The following is a 21,459-nucleotide window of genomic DNA, read 5'->3' on the forward strand; positions in this document are numbered from 1 at the left end:
ACTCTTCATGACACCATCCTGGGCCCATAAGAACTCTGGACCCTTACAATACTACATTCATACTTGGGGTTGTCTTGTCTCACTTCATCAGTGTATACTAAAGCTTTCTTACATATGAAAATATTTTTGATAATTCTGACTCTCAGGCCATCAACATAAAACCTACATTCTAGCTTCAGTTAGTTAAACTCTCTAGGACTCTGGAAACATTAATATTCTAGTTGATGATGATTAAGTAAATCATGAGTGTAAAACACCTTCTACGGTATATAGCAGGAGTTAAAATCAACACTAATTTTCTTCTTCTTTATCCCATGACTCTCGTACATGATAGGCTACCAGAACTTAAAGACTCTTTGGGGGACCTCTCTGGTGGTTCAGTGGTTAAAAATCCTCCTTCCAATGCAGAGGATGTGGGTCAATCCCTGCTGGGGGAACTAAGATCCCACATGCCCTGGGGGAACTAAGTCTGAGTGTCATAACTAATATCCAATGCAGTCAAATAAATAAATTAACTAAAAAGATAAAGACTCTCTGGTTTTAATGTACCATGTATTGTGCAAAATGTCTTAGAACAGTTTTCCTTTGGGAGGAGTGACTGAGAATAAACTTGTCTTCCACATGACTATTAATATAAACCTGTTTTCCTCCTCTTCTTTTCACCATTTTTTCCCCTTTCTCTTGCTCTCTTCTCTTTGCCTAGAATGGCTTAGAGTCTGATGAAAGAACTGGGATGGGCAGAAGAAAAATTTTTTATCTTATAAAAATCTCTGATCTCATGCAAAATTTATGGAACTTTCACAACTTGCCTTATCTCCATGGGGTCAAAAGCACACATGAAAGATGCTTTTCAACTATAAGGAAAGGATGTATGTTTGCCATTACACAGTAATATTCATTAATTAAATTTAATGGGATCCATAAAACACAGAATCTCTCCTCTAACATCCCATTAGACATGGTCATTTTTTAAAAATATTGCTGATCAATGATTCCCAATATCATTTGCTGGATGTCGGCCTCAAATCACTGCCAGTCAACTTAAAAATCATACCTCTGTGAGGTGACCCCCACTATTCAGTAAAAGTAAAGGTTTGGGGGGTGATTTCCTGGAGCAAATAGCTCAGGGTTGGATGAGCTAGACCTGACAGCTACCAGGGTTACTAGCAGCTAAAATGAACCAAATGCACAGGTCATAGTTGGCAAGGGAGGCGGGTAGTGTGCTCACCCAGCCCCAGATCCGTGAGCTCTGCACTCCTCCTGCCCTGAGGGGGCCCCTCAGGACTGATCTGCAGGATTCGGTTGAGGGTGTGGATCCATTCATCCATATCTGACTCAGTCTCAGCCGCCAACACAAAATAGGTCAGGTCATTCATTTTCAATTCAAAGGCATATTTTCTTAGCCTGTTATTCTGCAGCATAAAAAGAAAAAAATACCAACTAAGTCTTAGAGAGTGAGAGAGATTTTGTCATGGGGTTTTCCACACAAGGAGATGATGTCAAGGAGATTTTCCAAAACAGATAAAAGTTTAGATGGCTAAGAATTATTTTGGGCTTTCCAGGTGGTGCTAGTTGTAAAGAATCTGCCTGCCAATGAAGTAGACATAAGAGACATAGATTTGATCCCTGGGTGGGGACAGGTCTGGAGGGCTATAATCCATGGGATCACAAAGAGCTGGACATGACTGAGTACACCACATCTGCATCTACAAGAATTATTTTATTTGGTTTCTTTCAAGGATTTTTGGACAAAGAAGATATTTTAAGGTTTTTGTTGACTGGGTGAGCATGTGGGCTCAAACATTTCATCTTCAGGCCTGGGGGAAGTGTATTCTAAGCTTCTTTAAACAGTTGCTTTGAGTTGCTACCTTCACTTTCTCACCTTGTGTTCTGTCCACAATTCACTGCAGTTGTGATTTTGACCCCATCATATCCCAGAGGCTGCACTTGCCAAGGTCACCAACAAACTCTACGTTGCTGTACTACCCCAAGGGCTATACAATCTCTGTTAACCTTTCAGCAGAACTGACACAGTGGCTACTTCCTCCTTCATGAAACCCATCTCTCTCTGGTTCCCATGACTACACTCTATTTCAGTTTTCTTTCCTCCTGAATAGCAACCACTTTTCAGTCACCTCTATTGGCTCTTCCTTACCTTGTGACTTGTCATGCTAACCTCAGCTCTGCCTTAGACTCTTTTCTTCCTTATCTGGTCCAATGACTTTAAATGACATCCACACGCCAGGGGCTCCCAATTGCTTTCTCTGCCTCTGGCTTCTTCATCAACCTCCAGACTTTTGTCTTACTTGACATCTCTACTTGCATTTTGTGACCATGAGGTTTTATTCTAGTTTGCTGGATGTGTTCCCATCATAGACTTTGTTGCTGCCATAAAGGCCTGAAACAACCCTCCCATCCCACTCACCAGGTATGTATTTACATACATAACACCATGTTTGCCCTTCACGTACTTAGGTGACTTGTATTCACTCTTCAGATCTGAACTAAAATTATCCTTGCTCAATGAAACTTCCTCAATTCCCCAGTTAGGACAATGTTCTTGTCTTCCAGGGTATGCACAAAAATTTGGGATTGCATGCTTATTCACTTTCATTTGTTTGTTTGCACAGCATATTCCTCCCTTCCAACTGCCTTCATGAGAGCTGGAGCACCACTATAGCCTTCACAGTGCCATCACACAGAAGGATTCAACAGTGCATTTAAAACAATTATTTCTTATGAATGGGACAGAAGAGGTTCCAATCTTGGGGAATGAATGAACAACTGAAGAAACACACTAACAAATGAAAAACAGAATTTTCTGTTGTGCAGAGAATTACAGTGGTCTGATTTGATGAGTAACTACCTTAGATTAGACTTTCACAGAAGGTGAAATCTATAAAGAGAAGTTAGCTGTTTAAAGATCAAAGAAGCACAATTAAAGTAGTGGGAATACAAAAGCAGATTATTATAGTAGTTTATATACATTTCTGCCATGAGATTAGAAATATAAATGCAAAGTAGAAACTTCCCCCAATGATAACTAGAATTATGTAAGCTGGGGTGGTTGAAAGAATTCCTGAAGATATTCTGTCTTCAAATCACTCCCAGGTAACTCTGATACAAGTATTCAATTCTTACCCACACTGTTCTAAAGCCTAAGAGCACTCACAGCTGTAGTAAAGCAAGACTCTATACAATTAAAGTACGTAAAATGCAAATAAGAGTAGAAATCGAAGATGAGAGTGGCACCATAGTGTGGGAGTACAACTTAAACATCAAGGTATAAACTCTTTCTGAGAACAAGATTGCTGTTTCTTGGAGGCAAAAGAGAATAATCTTTAATATACTTCTGGTAATCTTCTCTTCCTTTGGGATGCTCTGAGAACTTCCCAAAATAGCTTTCAACTTCCACAATAGCATGATTACTACTACAAACATGACACTTATTAAACATTTGCCGGCTATATATCTGGCCCTGTGTTGAGGAGTTTACAGTCATCATTTTTATTTAAATCTCATAACAACTCTATGAGAGACACTATTATCGTTCCATTTAGCATATGAAAACACTGAGGCTTGGGGAGACAAATGAAAACCTGCTCGAAATACATGGACACCAAGTGGTGGAGACAGGAAGTAATCCCTTTATACTTTAATACCCCCTGAGACAACCCAGCACAAGGAAGATGTTCATTGGTTGCTGTTCTTCTTTGCCACCTGCTGGGCATTATCACACTCTAAAGGGGCAGCCATGCCTGGGGGTGCTGGTTTCTGAAAGTAGACACTGGGACAACATGTAAGCCTCAGGAAAAAGAAAAATTTGGGGATTGAAGGAGAAAAAAGAATTAGCTAAAAAACTAACTGATCCTCACTGTGGGGTTTAACAGCTCAAGTGGCACTTTCTAGACTCTGCCAAGGACAAGTGCTTTGCTCATATTCATGCTGCTAAGTCACTTCAGTCGTGTCCGACTCTGTGCGACCCCAGAGATGGCAGCCCAACAGGCTCCCCCGTCCCTGGGATTCTCCAGGCAAGAACACTGGAGTGGGTTGCAACTTCCTTCTCCAATGCACGAAAGTGAAAAATGAAAGTGAAGTCGCTCAGTCGTGTCCGACTCTTAGCAAGCCCATGGACTGCAGCCTACCAGGCTCTTCCATCCATGGGATTTTCCAGGCAAGGGTACTGGAGTGGGGTGCCATCGCCTTCTCTGGCTCATATTCATACTTTCCCATTATTGTCAGTTATTATTATTTCTTTGCCCTGTAAGGATTCCCTTACAGACTGGCATTTTCAATAGCCCATGAGCCCAGGGCGGAAGGTGACTAGTCATCCTCAGTGCAGTGACAGTGTTCATTCTTAAAAGGTTCTATCAGGTTTGTATTTTGTGCTGGGCAAAAACAGACAAGGTCTCTGCCCAGACAGGGGAGACAGGTGTTAACCAATTCATCATCCAAATGTGAAATTGGAAGGTAAATGTGCTTAACTTCTGTATGAATGTACTGAAGTAGAGGAATAAATAAACTGTGGAAAATTCTGAAAGAGATGGGAATACCAGACCACCTGACCTGCCTCTTGAGAAATCTGTATGCAGGTCAGGAAGCAACAGTTAGAACTGGACATGGAACAACAGACTGGTTCCAAATAGGAAAAGGAGTACGTCAAGGCTGTATATTATCACCCTACTTGTTTAACTTATATGCAGAGTACATCATGAGAAACACTGGGCTGGAAGAAACACAAGCTGGAATCAAGATTGCTGGGAGAAATATCAATAACCTCAGATGTGCAGATGACACCACATCTGAAGAGGAACTCAAAAGCCTCTTGATGAAAGTGAAGGTGGAGAGTGAAAAAGTTGGCTTAAAGCTCAACATTCAGAAAATGAAGATCATGGCATCCGGTCCCATCACTTCATGGGAAATAGATGGGGAAACAGTGGAAACAGTGTCAGACTTTGTTTTTTGGGGGCTCCAAAATCACTGCAGATGGTGACTGCAGCCATGAAATTAAAAGACACTTACTCCTTGGAAGGAAAGTTGTGTCCAACCTTGATAGCATATTGAAAAGCAGAGACATTACTTTGCCAACAAAGGTCCATCTAGTCAAGGCTATGGTTTTTCCTGTGGTCATGTATGGATGTGAGAGTTGGACTGTGAAGAAGGCTGAGCACCGAAGAATTGATGCTTTTGAACTGTGGTGTTGGAGAAGACTCTTGAGAGTCCCTTGGACTGCAAGGAGATCCAACCAGTCCATTCTGAAGGAGATCAGCCCTGGGATTTCTTTGGAAGGAATGATGCTAAAGCTGAAACTCCAGTACTTTGGCCACCTCATGTGAAGAGTTGACTCTTTGGAAAAGACTCTGATGCTGGGAGGGATTGGGGGCAGGAGGAGAAGGGAACGACAGAAGATGAGATGGTTGGATGGCATCACGACTTGATGGACGTGAGTCTGAGTGAACTCCGGGAGTTGGTGATGGACAGGGAGGCCTGGCATCCTGCGGTTCATGGGGTTGCAAAGAGTCGGACACGACTGAGCAACTGAACTGAACTGAGAGGAATAAAAATCAAAGTATAGACATTCTTTTTTGAGAACAGGATTGTTATTGCAGCATGAGAATTGCAACATGAAAATACTACTATTCTTGCAGAACCCTCTGTGTTCTGTGAGAATACAGAAAAGATAACTTTGACGAGGAAAATGCCACAGCTTTATATATATATATATATATATATATATATATACATATATTTGTATAAATTCCTTTACTAAAGTTAAATTTATATAGAGTGAAATACACAAATCAAGCTTTTGACAAATGCATAAACTTATGTAATCCACACCCAGCTTTTTCAGATCATTTTGGCTTCAATGTAAACAGAATGGGGGGGGGCAGTGGCTGGAAAGGCAGTGACCCCAACATTTCCTATGCAAAGCAAACATCTGGGTAGTTTCTTTAAGAATGAAAATTCTTAGAAGCTATCAAGAGGGAGGGCCAGACCCCTTCACACACCCTCCCACACACTTCCCCGGGTGCTGAAGAAGGAGGTCCATAAAACCGCCTGTGACCTGCACTGACAGAGAGGGTCTAAGGTCAAAGACAGTTGGCCGAGAGCAGGAATGAAAGACAGACGTGCGTCCCATGACAGTATCATACCTTCAAAACACCACGGGAACAGAATAGACCCTCAGGAAAGAATAGAAGTGCTCAGAGCAGATCTAAAGTAGCTGAGTGGAGCAGGATGCAAACAAATCTCAGTGTTTTCTTGAAAACAAACAAATGAAAGAATCTGCTTGACTAATCTGATGCTGTAAATAATGGGGAAGGGTAGATGCAAAGCCGCGTAAAATGCTTGTATTAGGTCCAAATTAAAAGTGGATTGAGCTGCAACTTGCTTTCAAATGGAGATGTCAAGGAGCTAATAAAAAATTACAAAAATTGATTCTAAATTGCCTTCTGTATGTGAATTAAATATGGCTGACAACGTCAACAATATTACATATTTTAAAAAATCTGAGCAAAATATAATAAGCCCTTGTTTCTCAAAAAGGGGTATTTATAAATGAAATAAATATTCTATTCACAACTTCTCTCAAAAGCCAAATTATCTTTTTCTCCTTGGAGTGAAAGAGAACTACTTTCAGAGCAGAGAAGCTTATGCTGGGGAAGATTAAGATGCCTTAAGTGGTTTTCTATCTCACCCTCTGTAATCTTCAAGATAATGGCATATAAAACAGCAAAAAAGAAAGGACCAGAAGTAGAAAACCAATGGGACATTTTAATAACCGTGAAATGTAATGTTAAGTCATTAAAATGTTAATCAAGAAGTAATCGTATTCTTCTTCTCACTCCTCAAATCTTCCTTTATTTTCCTGAAATCAGTATCCCTGGTGACTGATACAGTTTCTTTGTTCATTCAAGCTCACCACAGTCTATCTACATGACTTCATAAATAAAAGGAAACTGGAAATATGTCCTAATGCCATCCGATGTGCTTAATGAGTTGTGGCAAACGGATTGCTTTTCACACTGCTCACCTAGAAAAGCTTTGAAATAGATACTTCAATGAAACCACTAAAGCCAATGGAGGATGGAATATTGAAGGGAGTTATCCAAGCAAAATATGCCACTGTACCTGTTCTGTTGCTGGCATCTTTGACAGAATTTTGAAGAAACAGGAGAAGAGCCACACAACATCAAATTCAGGTTAGTGGTATTGGTGGCTACTATCCATGCAATCCTTTCCATTCTCTGTATGTTCATTCATTCAAATACATACTTGTTCAATACATACAAAAATGTATTGGCTATTTTCTATGTGCTAGGTAGAGAGCGCTAAAAAATGTTCAAGTGATGTGCTTGCCCCCACGGAACTTACATTCTAGTGCAATGTAATGTCAGGAAACAAGCAATATATATATATATATATATATGCAATATATGTATTACATTGGAGTATGAAATGGCAATCTAGTAGTCTTGCCTGGAAAATCCTGTGGACAGAGGTGCCTGGCAGGTCACAGTCCATGGGGTCACAAAGAGTTGGCCATGGCTGAGTACATATACACACATTTGTATAATACACTGTAGCATCATGCAGTAATATCATTTTTGCAAATGATATCAGAACCTAGTTTTTGAGATGTGTCACACATGTTTAATTACTCATGCACATGCTATATTTATTCTGTGTTTTTTGGCGCATCTTTCCATAGGTGAGAAGCTCTTTGAAGACAGGAACCACATCTAATTTATGTTTGGCTTTCCCACAAAGCTTTGCATGTAGCAAAATTTTCCATATATATTTGCTGAAATAAATCCTACATCTAAATTTCACGGCTTAAAATGACACACATCTATCTTCAGAGTGTTTCTTCTTCCTGTTGGCTTATATAGGATAAATGTATTGATATGTATCTATGCAAGCATACCCACTAGATATATGATCACCAAAGTATTTCCTTGGGCATCTTTCTGTAAATCTGGATTTTCCTCAGCCTCAAATCTAATTTTTCCACTTATCAGCTCTGTTACTTGGGCAAGTCACTTTATCTCTCTGAGCTTTATTTTAATAAATTGAGACAATAATAATGTATTTTCCATGAACTGTTGTCAAATACTATATTAGATGAAGAAGATTACAAGTGTCATTCTGGTTTTTATTTTTATCACGGGAAGTGAGATTCTTAACCACCAAGGTTTGCTGGGGGGTTTATAGGTTATAGGTGACTTCTAAATTTGTTTTCATTGGCAGGTACACATTTTTTTTTTCCTTCCCATTATGACTGCCTTTACGTGGGCACACACAGTCTGAGATGCTCTGTGTTATCTCACACAGGAGAAGGAAGTGACCCTACTTCCTGTAGTGGTCTGGGCTGCAGAAAGCATCTGAATGTTTAGACTTTGGTTAAGCCTCAAAGGCCATTATCTTGGGACCTATATTCACAAGGTAGCAGATCCAGGACCTAGGAGGAAGCTAACAATGTTCAGTTCCAGATGCGTGCATGCGTGCTCAGGCGTGTCTGGCTCTTTGCCACCCCATGGACTGCAGCTCACCAGGCTCCTCTGTCCATGGGATTTTCCAGGCAAGAATACTGAAGCAGGTTGCCATGCCCTTCTCCAAGGGATCTTTCCAACTCAGGATCAAACCTGGGTCTCCTGTGTTGGCAGGCAGAGTCTTTACCACTGCGTCACCTGCGAAGCCCATTCAGCTTTAAGCCTTTATGTATAAAGTGACTTCAGTCATTGTCACTGTTAATATTGGGGCACTGAGTAGATGGGATTCCTGGGCTATTTACTCTGTTCAGAGTGGCAGTGGCGTCCATCTGGGATGGATGGATGGATAAATGAATGAATGAGTGAATGAATGAATGAATAAATGAGAAGACTCTGAAGGAACAAGACAGGATAGATTAGGCTTAAATAGCCCTTAATCTCAGACCAAAACTGAAATAGCAAAAGTTGGAAGTTTTGCTTCAGACTGGAAATGAGGGGTATAGAACAGATCTAGTACTGTTTCATGACACTACAAAGAGTGGAAAACTACTGTAAGGTCTCTATTTTACCAAGATCAGGAAATTCCTAACCATAAACATCACCTAAAGTCTCTGAGGGGCTTCCCTGATGGCTCAACAGGTAAAGAATCTGCCGAAAATGCAGGTGACACAAGGGACTCGGTTTCAATCCTTGGATTGGGAAGATCCCCTGGAGGAGGAAAATGGCAACTCACTCTAGTATTCTTGCCTGGAAAATGCCATGGACTGAGGAGTCTGGTGGGCTATAGTCTGTGAGATAGCAAAGAATCAGACAGGACTGAGTGACTAACGCTTGCAAAGTCTCTGAGAATTTTGGGTAGGAGTTTCTCTCTACTTGAAGTAGCCCTTAAAACATATTTCTGAGAATTCCAAGCCGTGTACTCCTAGGAAAAATGGTGCTATAGAATGGGTTTGAATGAAGCAAACTAAAACGGCTTATTCACGAAAGAGTGTTATGAGCTGGAACGCACTGAGAATGCTGGGTGGTAGGCAGCACTTTCTGAGGCAAACTGTTTTTCTTCTCTGTTTTATTCAAGTGAAACTGACAATGATTCTTAATAAAATAGGTCTGACTCATTCTATTATTCATTTGCTTTGTGCTTCTGTGCGTACGTGTTTCATCTTCAGGCACATTTTGTACCTGAAAGCTTGCTAGAACAAAGACTAAACTGGCAATGTATCATTCAGAATCTTCTTTTCAGATGCAAAAACTTGTAAGTCAGAAAGAGCTGTAAGCAAATATGTAAGAACTGGGATCCAGATACAAGGTGACAAGGACCTAGATGTCTATCTTCCCAAAGGGATCTCAAGAAACTAAAGGTCCCTCCTTCTATAAATGATACAAGCTTATGATAAAGAAGAATATAAATACAGGGATATAGAGCTGAACTCTTTAAAAAATAGAGTACATGATCCCCAATATGTGAATGATTATTTATTGGAAAATGAAGTAGGATTATTCAACTCTGCTTTAATATGTAGAATCTACCTTGGGAATTCCTACCTATGTGCCTGTTCTTTTCTATGCATTCTTATAGCCAACCCAGAAGAGTTTATCACTGTTCTGTGCTCCTAGAACATTCCATAGAAAGTACATTTATACCACCATTATAGCTCTTGAGAAACTGTGTAATAGTTATGAGCCTATGTCCTCCTCTGGTTATGACTTCGGCAAGGAATTCCTAATGCCTAAACACATTTCTAGCATGTCATAAGTACTAAGTAAGCTTTTTGGATGAGTGAATAAATGAATGAAGAAAGAAATGGATAAATTAGCCAGCTTGAAGTGTTAGTCAATCAGTTGTGTCCAGCTCTTTGCAATACCAGGGACTGAAGCCCGCCAGGCTCCTCTGTCCATGGAATTCTCCAGGCAAGAATACTGGAGTGGGTTGACATTCCCTTCTCCAGGGGATCTTCCCAACCCAGGGATCAAACCTGGGTCTCCTGCATTGCAAGCAGATTCTTTACCATGTCAATCAATATTTTCTAGAAGGGCTTTCCCATGATGGGACGTTTAGCTCTCAAAGTTGTGACTTTTATAATTAATGTAAAGACTGGGAAAGGCTGGCTGAGGACACACTGTCTCCCAGATCCTTTTTTACTTTAGTTTTACAGATGAAACACTGGGAATCAAACAGCTTGAGTAACTTACTCAAGGCTCTTAGATAGTAAAGGGTGAAACCAGAATTCAAATATCGACTTGTATACACCCCACTCTTATGTTTTTCCTTGGAAGACATTCTCTTTCCAAGGCACTGCTTAAGCAGAGACTGAAACACGGTCTAAAAGGTGATGGAGAAGAGGTGAAAGGTCAGATTAGAGCACTAACTGACTCTGTGTTCAACAGAGTTATACCACTCTTGGAAGAAGAAATTACACAAGAATCTATGTCTCTGCAAACTTAACACCTAGCAAGGGATACAATGATACTTCTTAAAAGATGATGACTCATTGGCTACAGCAAGTTTGGAGGTACAAAGGGAAAAGAAAATATTCAGTTTTTCAGCTGAATGTCTATAAAATGTAGTTATTGATCTTTAAATCTATTGTTAAAGTCTTACTTCATATTTCTAAAGCCAAAGAGTCTCCTTTGTGACCAACAATAGAAAACTATCTCCATCTTCCATTAAGATCCTTACTGCCCTTTCCATATGGAAAGTTGGCAACTGTGTTAGAAAGCAATTATCTTTCATTTCTAGTGGAGGGCTCAGCAACACTTAATTAATTCTTTCCCTTTAAAGTTCAGTATTATTACTTTCTGGAGAAATTCCAGATTTTAACAGCTAAACCATCCAGAAATAGATGAGGCTTAAGTGACTGAAGAGAATTCTATTTTGCATCCATGCATCTGAGTGCCCTTGGTATGACTCCAAGAGGCAATCTAAGCCATGTAGCAAGCTATGTGAATGCCCACGGTTTGGTGGAAACACAAAGAACTGTTCCTAGTGACTTGTGATCAGAAACAGAGTCCTCAATCTCAATGAGCCAGCGTTTAATGTTAAATTGGAGGGAAGACTACTAAAACACTTGACTGCTTCAATTTTTACATGAGAAAGAATAAAAATGTTCGATCATCAGAGTAGAAAGAATAAGATGTCCAAATGAGGCATATGGAATTTTTCTGCTTCTTTTTGCCAAAATGGTCCATATCAAATTTAATACTAAGGACAATAATTTGAGGACAAATTAGTGCAGAAGAGCATTGTTGGTTAAAATTGCCATGTCTGAGATTCAGTTTCTGAGATTCAACTCTTGAGAACCAATGCAATATAATCCTTGCCCTTGAAGAAACCTGCTCTTAGAAGGAGGATGATGTGTATATACACTGTAAATTTACAATTGCAATATTACCTAAAAATAAAGGTAACATTCATGAAGAACTTTCTTTGAACTATGTGGTTTACATATAAGCATACTGCATTCTTTAGCTCAGTGGATCTCTACACTGTAGCTATACAGGTGGTCATTTTCCTCTTGTCCTTGCATATATCAGACTTGCTCTGGCCTCAGGACATTTGTACTTGCTGCCCCTGCTCATGCTTTAATCTCTAGATCAAATATTTTCTCTTCATAAATGTTTCTATCACTTCTGGAGCATAAAGATTCCTTTCCAACTTCACCATCTGTCTCTCCCCATTCTGTAGCCTTGTTCATTTTCTTTATTCCAGATTTTACCAACTATTCCATTCCGTTATTTCTTTTTTTTTCCCCCTGCCTATTTTCTGTTTTCCTTACTTTATTGAAGTAAGTTTTGTGAAAGCAAGTCTCTAGGCTGCCTTCCCTCTCCACTGAATCCTTAAGAGTCTGAAATAGTTTTTGGCTTATATCAGGTACTCCATAAATATTTTTAGAATGAATGAATGATGATTGGATGAATGCATTTTTCAATTAAAAAAACTCTCAGGGAAAAAGAGATTTCTACTCACCTGTACCACACCTGTACAGGAATCCAAAAAGATACAGCCTTTGGGTTCTTTGGATATTTTTTCATCTTTGTAAAAATTCATGATGTAGGAATTATCTGGCAACTGAGTCAGCTGGAAGAAGCGCTTTTTGAATGACTAAATAAAGGAAAAAAATATGAGGAGGTAGTTCAAATTCATGGAAATTAGAATTTTCTAATCCCTTCAAGAGTACTACATTTCTTGAGCACTGTTCTGAGAAGAGCATCTTCCTTTCTCATAAATAAAATATGACATGAAACACAAACTCAGTGCAAATAGCTCACCTCAGTTGTGTGACTAAAGAGGGGGTGGGTGTCATGAAAGGTGGCAGAAACAAAATGAGTCTCTATGTCTTCTTACCCGAACAGTAACGGTGTTGTTCACGGTGCTGTTAAAATTCCCCTTGTAGAGCCAACCAGACTTGAAAACTCCGGTCCCTCCCGTTCCCCCTCCGCCCTTGGAAGATGAGTGGGAAGTGGTATCCTGTACAAAAGGCATCATTAGCATCACAGCAATCTTTTGTGAATCCCAGATCTTAGACACTGCACTTAAAAATGAGACTCCCTTTTTCTCTGACTCATCTGAAATAATCATGTTCAATTTCAAAACAAACGTGATTCGTTTTGTCTAAAAATCCTCACACCAACGGTTACTGCAGCTTTAGGAGAAACTAGTCTGAATTTCAAACATGTTAGATAGGACCTAATTATCCTCATGTTTTAAACATTTCACTCTCAACCATTTACTTACTTCATCCTTATCAGCATCTTCATGGTCAACCTCAAAGGAATGTGAAGGAAGTTTCTCTGGTTTGTATTCTGCTCTGATATTAAAAAAAAGAAGAAAAAAGATTCTGATTTGTCATTTGAGACATTGCTTTCAGCTGAGTAACAGCTTCTTATAGACTTTTATAAAATAATGTTATCTCATGTGGGGCCATTTTCTTTGGAAGTACTAACTGGCCCCCTACACCATTATATCTTATCTCCAGTAAATAAATCTCCATTTTAAATGACAGAGTTACTATTTGCACAGATTTACACATGTCCTTTTTAATTAGATGAAGGCAAATGGGACAATTTTAAGGCCTTGGTGATTTATATTTTTATTCTTCCACATTTTGAAGTGGAATATAACACAGCAATATTTTCATTTTTTTTTTTCTTTTGCTTTTATGTGACATGCTCAAGGCTTATAGGATGGTCATTTGAAAACCAGCCACTACTCTGGCCACTAGGCTGTGCTGGTCCCCAACCCTGGTGTCTCCCAAAAGTCTGCACCAACGTGACTTAGCGGCATTTGTGCTCACTTTAGGCATTTCCATGGTAGCACAGAAAACACCTCTCAGTCAGAGCATTGCTGACCAGCCCAAAGGAGCAAGAGTGTTCACTTGGCTCTACAAATGGTAAAATAAGACAGAAATAAATGTTCCTTGACTTAATTCTATCTCATAACACATGGTTGAATGGAACCCAGATAGAATCATCCAAACTTCAGGCATTCTTTTATACCAAGCTAGAAAATCCTACATGAAGGATTTGCAAGGTAGAGCCTTTTCTTTGAAATGACTTATATTATGTAGAAGCAACCCATGAGCACATTCAGTATTTCCATTGCAACTGGGGTCTCCTGCATTGCAGGTGGATTCTTTACCAACTGAGCTATCAGGGAAGCACAATTATACAGGTATTCATAAAATCACCAAACTGTTCATTCACATAGAAATTCAGTGGATTCAAATGAATTCAAAATATCCTTTATCCTTCTTCTGAAAGACCTAAAAATGCCCATTCCCACCTCACAGTAGAGGAAGTCAGAACACAAAAAGAACAGTAACCTTGCTACTAAATTGTGAAAAGCCTGAAATCAGAACCACGGTCTCCACACCTGATAAATGTGTTTTTTTCCCCCTCTATTGTGGTAAAATATACATAACAGAAGAATTTCTATTTTAACTATTTTCATGTGCACAGTTCAGTAGCATTAAGTAGATTCATACTATACGCCCATCGTCACTGACCATCTCCAGACCATTTTAATTCCCAAACTGACTCTGTATCCATTAGACAATAACTTTCCACTTCCTCCTTTCCTCAAGATTCACTGTTGATTGAATTATTGATAAGCAAGGTGAATAGGGATAATATGAAAAGGCATACTTTAAAACTTTGTTTTTGTAAGGGATCGTGGTGATATTCTTTTTAGCAGTGGACACATTCTGAGTGATCAAAATCCTGAGACAACTCCAACATGTTAAATAGGTTTTTATTTATTTATTTTAATTAATTTTTATTGGAGTATAGTTGCTTTACAATGTTGTGTTAATGTCTACTGTACAGTAAAGTGGATCAGCTCTTTGTATACATCTATACCCTCTTTTTTGGATTTCCTTCCCATTTAGGTCACCACAGAGCACTGAGCAGAATACCTTGTGCTATACAGTAGTTTCTCATTAGTCATCTATTTTATACACAGTATCAATAATGTGTATATATATATATATATATATAAATATAAATATAAATCCCAATTCATCCCACCTCAACTTTTCCCATTTGGTGTCCATATGTTTGTTCTCTATGCCTGTAAATAGGTTTTTAAAAAGTATCTTATTATTTATTTTATAAATAAATACTGAATTTACTTTATAAATTTAAATTATTTTATAAATTCAAATTAATGGAAGTTGCTTGCTACCAAAATTCATAACTAATAAATATAAAGCTATTCTGGTGTACACAGTACTTGATTACTATAAATGATATATGGAGTCTCAGTTCAGCCCTAATTCTGATTTATTTCTCTATTTTGTTTTGGTTGCATAGTCCTGTTAGGACATTCCAGCACCCATAGATGCTGCTGCTGCTGCTAAGTTGCTTCAGTCGTATCCGACTCTGTGCGACCCCAGAGACGGCAGCCCACCAGGCTCCCCCATCCCTGGGATTCTCCAGGCAAGAACACTGGAGGGGGTTGCCATTTCCTTCTCCAATGCATGAAAGGGAAAAGTGAAAGTGAAGTCGCTCAGTGGTGTCTGACTCTCAGCAACCCCATGGACTGCAGCCTACCAGGCTCCTTCGTCCATGGGATTTTCCAGGCAAGAGTACTGGAGTGGGGTGCCATTGCCTTCTCCGATCCATAGATAAATAGCTGTAAATAGTAACAGTCTAATTTAAAAGCCAGAGGTTTAAAAGAAGAGTGGTAGGAAATGTGTATTTCAAAGTTATTAACCCCACAGGTTCTGACACATGGTCAGTGATCAATAAACATTTGTTAATTAATGTGTATGAATTTACTTGCTATGTGTTAGTCCAAATTTCAAAAACGTATTAATATATAATACAACCTTCTTCATCCATGATTTATCTGAAAGCTGAAAAATATATACCAAGAGTGCAGAAATTTTGTACTAAAGTCTTAATATGTACTAAGTAGCACATTTGTTGTTGTTTAGTTGCTAAGTTATGTCTGACTCTTTTGCGACCTCATGGACTGTAGTCCGCCAGGCTTCTCTGTTCATAGGACTTCCCAGGCAAGAATAATGGAGTGAGTTGCCATTTCCTCCTCCAGGGGATCTTCCCGACCCAGGGATCGAATGCCTCCTGCATTGGCAGTTGGATTCTTTACCATTGAGCCACCTGAGAAGCCGGAGTAGCACATTGCTTTTTATTAAATTGTATGCACGTATAATCAGACTTTTGTACACAAATACCGGGGATCCATGTCTCATCTAATCTTGCTATTTTGCTGAGAAGATGAGGTTCGTAACAGTTACTCACAGAAACACATAGTGAAACAGATGAGGTCAGACACTTTATCTCTGAAATGTTACTTCTTGTATTAAGGACAAGTAAGTCTAAACCATCTTTAATAAGCATGTTAAGTATGATGGCAGCCATTTTTCTCTTCTAAAGGATTCCTGGTGTATCTAGTTCTTTCTGCTTCTTGCAAAACCTTAGAGATACTCAAGTCTATCTGTGCCAGCTGCCCTGATGTTAACTTGTTCTGCCTCTTTTGTTAGGGCCAGGTGGTGCTGATGGTAACGGACCCACCTACCAATGCAGGAGACGTAAGAGACACGGGTTCTATCCCTGGATTGGGAAGACCCCCAAAGGAGGCATGGCAACCCATTCCAGTTTTCTTGCCTAGTGAATCCCATGGACAGAGGACCCTGGCGGGCTACGGTCCATAGGGTTGCAAAGAGTTGAACACGACTGAAGTGACTTAGCGTGCATGCATGCAAATCAGAGGGCAGAACACTGATGTAGCAGACCACACTGTTATTTTGGGACTCCTGAGAAGTTCCTTCTATCACACCTAAAATTCTCTTCCTCTCCTTAACAATGTCCTGACACTCCTTGAACCAGAAGCAGTCCCTTTTGCCTTTTCATTTGATTGGCAAAAGAAAACTGTGAAACACGACCCCTTCCTCAACCTCTGCTCCCGTGACAGGTGACAGGTTGCCTGAGATTCAAAGGCAAGTTCAAAGGGCTGATTTCAGAGCAATTACTTGAAGTATTTTGTCTGTAGAGGAGGAGAAATGAGTGTTCCAGAATTCTTAAAATGATGGCAGGGCAGTAAAGGCACTATTAAGAAACATCCCAGGTGAAAGATAAAGGGATGAGTAGGGAAAACTGAGGATATGGCAACAGAGACAACTTTGAACACAGAAGGTCAATATTTGGCCCCAAGGTGGCCCTAAACTATATGCTAGTCCTTCTCTGTCCATCTCCCTTTGACCTGGACACTATTCATTTCTGAACTCTTTATTCTGTCATCTTTTTTCATGTGATTTATCCTTTCTTCTCTTTCTCATAAAAGAATAATTTTATAGATATTTGATAATTGTGGCTTGAAACAGTGGCCATGTTCTACAGTCTATCATTTCTGCAAAGATATTTATAAAAGTGTAAAGAAAGGAGAGAAGGAACAGACTTTCAAATTAGTAATGAAATAACAAAGAATTAAGGAAACAAAGTCGGGCTTTCATGAATCTCAAATGTATAAGGCTAAATACTTGTGAGGGTTTTTCCACAAATCTCTCAGCAGAGAACTGGGAATTGAGACAACCTTAAAAGGACAGACACAATTTCACAAAAGTCCATGATCTTAAAGTGACTTATGCACAGCTTAACTCAAAATGCTGTATCCACAGTTCCACAGGGATTGAACCCAAGTCTCTTGCATCTCTTGCAATAGTAGGCAGGTTCCTTACCACTGTGCCACCTGGGAAGCCCCCAGATATAGTAGATCCACACAAAGGAATGTTGCTCAGAAGGAGAAAGGATTTACCAATACATGTAACAATGTGGGTATCACTCAAAAACATCATGCTGAGTCAAAGAAGTTGGAAACACAGTAATACATACAGCATGATTCCAATGTGATGAAGTTTTAGAACTAGTAATACTAATCTGTAGTGAAGAAAATCAGAACAATGGTTGTCTTTGGGGAGAGAGGAAAGTAGGGGTGAGGACTGACCAGGAAGGGGCAGCAATGGGCTCTTTGCAGCTGATGATTATGTCCCTTATCTTAGTAGTGTTTTCAGATGCACAGGTATGTACATAATTAAAGCCATCCAATGGTTCACTTACAATGTGTGTCTTTTCTCCTAAAGTTTCCCTCAAAAGAAAAAAAAGTAAACTATAAACATACATATTTCTAGCTAATGGTATGCATTCTAAAGTGTTTAGAAAGGCAACATACAGTGTGTTGATATTTTAAACTCACTTTGAAATGGTCAAAATAGAAGACGGACTGATAGAGAGCTAGATGCATGGGTGGATGAACAGATAATGTCATAAAATACATATACAGCAAAAATAGCAAAATGCAAAAGATACATTCTAGATGGTAGGAATATGGGTGTTGATTGTATAAGTTTTCCAAAACTTTTTGTATGTTTGAAAATTTGCATAATAGAATATAGGGGGGATTTTTTTTTAAAGTGTTGAAGAAATTATCTAAAGAGTGATGAACATGACATCTCTTGAATTTTTTTAATACCAAGAAAAATTGAAAAAAAACGTACACTATTGATACTCCGTGTAAAACAGACAACTAATGAGGATATACTGTACAGCACAGGGAGCTCTACTTAATCCACTGTGGTGACCTGAATGGGAAGGAAGTCCAAAAGGGGGAGGGGAACCTATGTATATGTATGATTCACTCACTTTGCTATATAGTAGACACTAATACCCGAGAAGGCACTGGTGACCCACTCCAGCACTCTTGCCTGGAAAATCCCATGGACGGAGGAGCCTGGTGGGCTGCAGTCCTTGGGTCACAAAGAGTCGGACACAACTGAGCGACTTGACTTTCACTTTTCACTTTCATGCATTGGAGAAGGAAATGGCAACCCACTCCAGTGTTCTTGCCTGGAGAATCCCAGGGACGGGGAGCCTGGTGGGCTGCCGTCTATGGGGTCACAGAGTCGGACATGACTGATACGACTTGGCAGCAGCAGCAGCAGACACTAATACAACACTGTAAAGCAACTATACTCCAATAAAAATTAATTAAAGTTATACAAAAATATGTGCAACTATTCTCAAATGCTGAGGATGAATTTCTCAAGTATTTTCCCCTGGCATTTCAAGGACAGATGATTCTGAAAAGAGAGAAAGGGGCTTCATACAAACACTGAAAACAATTTTTTAAATTTGTAAAGTTTCACAAGTTGTAATGTTACAATACTACAACTTGTGAAGTCTCAAAACTCTTTCATAAAAACCAAATTTTCTTTAAGCTTTCCTTTTTATCACTTAAGTATTATGATACAAAAAATTATATGATAGACAGATAAGACCAATAAGGTCTCTAGCAAAACAGAGCCACTGCATTAATCCTTAGTGATATTCATGCAGACCTTATTGTTCATTAAAAAATACGTGCAGATTAGTGAATGTCAATATAGGTCATATCCCGGGTGGGGGATAGGTCAATGGGAATGCTCTTTTACTGTCAGATTTTCTTAAATCTAAGTTTGCTTGATCAAATTCACTATGAGTTGAGAGTGGTCTTAATTTTTGGAGGCGTTCTTCCTTGTCACTAAATGATCCAGTTACCAGACAGCACCTGTCACTTAGAAGACCTGTGATAATGCCAACCATGTATTAGAAATTAAATCCCCAAGTGGAGAAGGCTCGCCCTCTAAGGAAGGAGAGAGTAGATAATAAAGCATAAATTAACAAGATAATTTCCCAGGATGGAAATGGTTTTGAAGAAAATTAAAGAGAAGAAGGCCTCTCCCAGGTGGCTCAGCTGTAAAGAATCTGCCTGTTAAGCAGGAGACGCAGGAGATGCGGTTTTGATGCCTGGGTTGGGAAGACTCCCTGGAGGAGGAAATGGTAACCCACTCTAGAATTCTTTCCTGGAGAAAGAATTCTTTCCTCTGTCCCAGGGACAGAGGAGCCTAGTGGGCTACAGTCTATGGGGTCTCAAAAGAGTCAGACATGACTTAGCAACTAAACAACATCAACAAAGAGAAAAGAACGATCAAGGTAGAGGTGGTAGAAGCCAGGCTTAGAAAGGGTGGTCACAGATGGCCATTTCCGTTGAGAAGGAGAAGAAGCCGTGCCTGTGATGATCTGGGGGAAGATCATCCTGGCACAGTGAATGGTGAGCAAAGATCTTGAGGAAGATAGGCTTGCAGCCAGCATTCAGGAGAGCCCCGCTGGTGGGGCTGGAGCGCAGAGAGGGAGGGAGAGAGAGGGGAGGTGAGGTTAGCCTTGTAAGAAAGTGCCCTGGAGTGCGCTGGCAGAGCCTTTGGACCACTGCTGAGGCGTGGGGCTACTGAGAACTCTTCTTTCCCACTCCCCTTCCCACTGACCCACAGGGCACAGCATTCCTGTTTTTATCGCTGCTCAGTTTCACATCTCTGGGGCTGTTAATCAATGACTGGTCTCTCTTCTGGAGATCATTTAAAGATAAGCCCCTCTGCTGGATGAAAGTAAAATTCTTCCCCTAATGGCACTGTGGGCCTTTGGGCTCCAGGTTTCGAGAGCTCAGCAGGGACTTCACCCTCTGGTGTCTGGATCCACAGTAGCTGCCATTTTGGTCAGTCTTATTTCCTATGCCCCAAACAAGGAGTGTGGGGATACTTGAGTTGAGTGAGGTTGGGGGCAAGTTACCAACCCTTTTAGTGGTCTGGTTTGCTTTATACAACAAGGAAGACAGTTGTTACTCCGTGGGATCATGCGAATTAAATGAGATAACATAAATACGGCACCCAGAACATTTCAGCTCACAGTGGACACTCAAGAAGTATTCTTTTATTAAAAAAAAATTTTTTTTTTGTTCCAAATCAGTCCAGCTAAACTGGTTTCATTTTATTTGCTCTTCTGTCAAGAAATACACTTTATGAAATTTTCTTCCTTATACCTACCCATCTGTGGTAAAACTTCTAAATATGTCGTATTATTCCTGTATTTTACCCCATGGATTAACAAAATCTGTGGCATCATATTTTTTGTTTGTTTCATAGTTTTTAAATTGAGATATAATTGATAGATGATGTTATACTAGTTTTGGGTGTACAAAGAAATGATTCTACATTTATATATATTGTGAAATGATGACCACAGTAAGTCTAGTTAACATCATCATCATACGTAGCTATTAAAAATTTTTTTTTTCTTGTGATGAGAACTTTTAAGATCTACTCTATTGGTGACTTTAGAATACTTCATAGGGTATAGTTAACTCTACACACCAAACTGTACATTCCATTTCCATGACTCATTTATTTTATAATTGGAAGTTTGTACCTGATTTTCTTCGCAACTATCTGGCAACTATCAATCTGTTCTTTGTACCTGTGGGCTTGTTTTCTTTTCATTTTGTTTTAAAATTCCACATAAGTGAGATCCAAGGGCATTGTCTTTCTCTGACTTATTTCACTCAGCATAGTGCCCTTAAGGTCTACACATGTTGTCAAAACTGACAAATTGCATTCTTTTTATGGCTTAATAGTATTCTGTT

General features: G+C 39.5%; 1 protein-coding gene across 11 annotated transcripts in view; it reads right to left on the reverse strand.

The window, feature by feature from the left end:
• Positions 1-21,459, reverse strand: part of DOCK10 (dedicator of cytokinesis 10) — a 304,984-nt gene that overhangs the window by 113,550 nt on the left and 169,975 nt on the right. For 10 of the 11 annotated variants that reach the window (XM_061386579.1, XM_061386560.1, XM_061386598.1 and 7 more), the window contains exons 5-8: positions 13,228-13,300; positions 12,838-12,960; positions 12,460-12,594; positions 1,229-1,412 (exon numbers count right to left, since the gene is read on the reverse strand). In XM_061386579.1, the coding sequence (XP_061242563.1) occupies positions 1,229-1,412; positions 12,460-12,594; positions 12,838-12,960; positions 13,228-13,300 (515 nt within the window). The remainder of the gene's footprint in view (positions 1-1,228; positions 1,413-12,459; positions 12,595-12,837; positions 12,961-13,227; positions 13,301-21,459) is intronic. The other variant, XM_061386612.1, reaches the window with a different exon arrangement.

The sequence above is a fragment of the Bos javanicus genome, chromosome 2 (genome assembly GCF_032452875.1).
Source record: "Bos javanicus breed banteng chromosome 2, ARS-OSU_banteng_1.0, whole genome shotgun sequence".
In the NCBI taxonomy this organism is placed as follows: domain Eukaryota; kingdom Metazoa; phylum Chordata; class Mammalia; order Artiodactyla; family Bovidae; genus Bos; species Bos javanicus.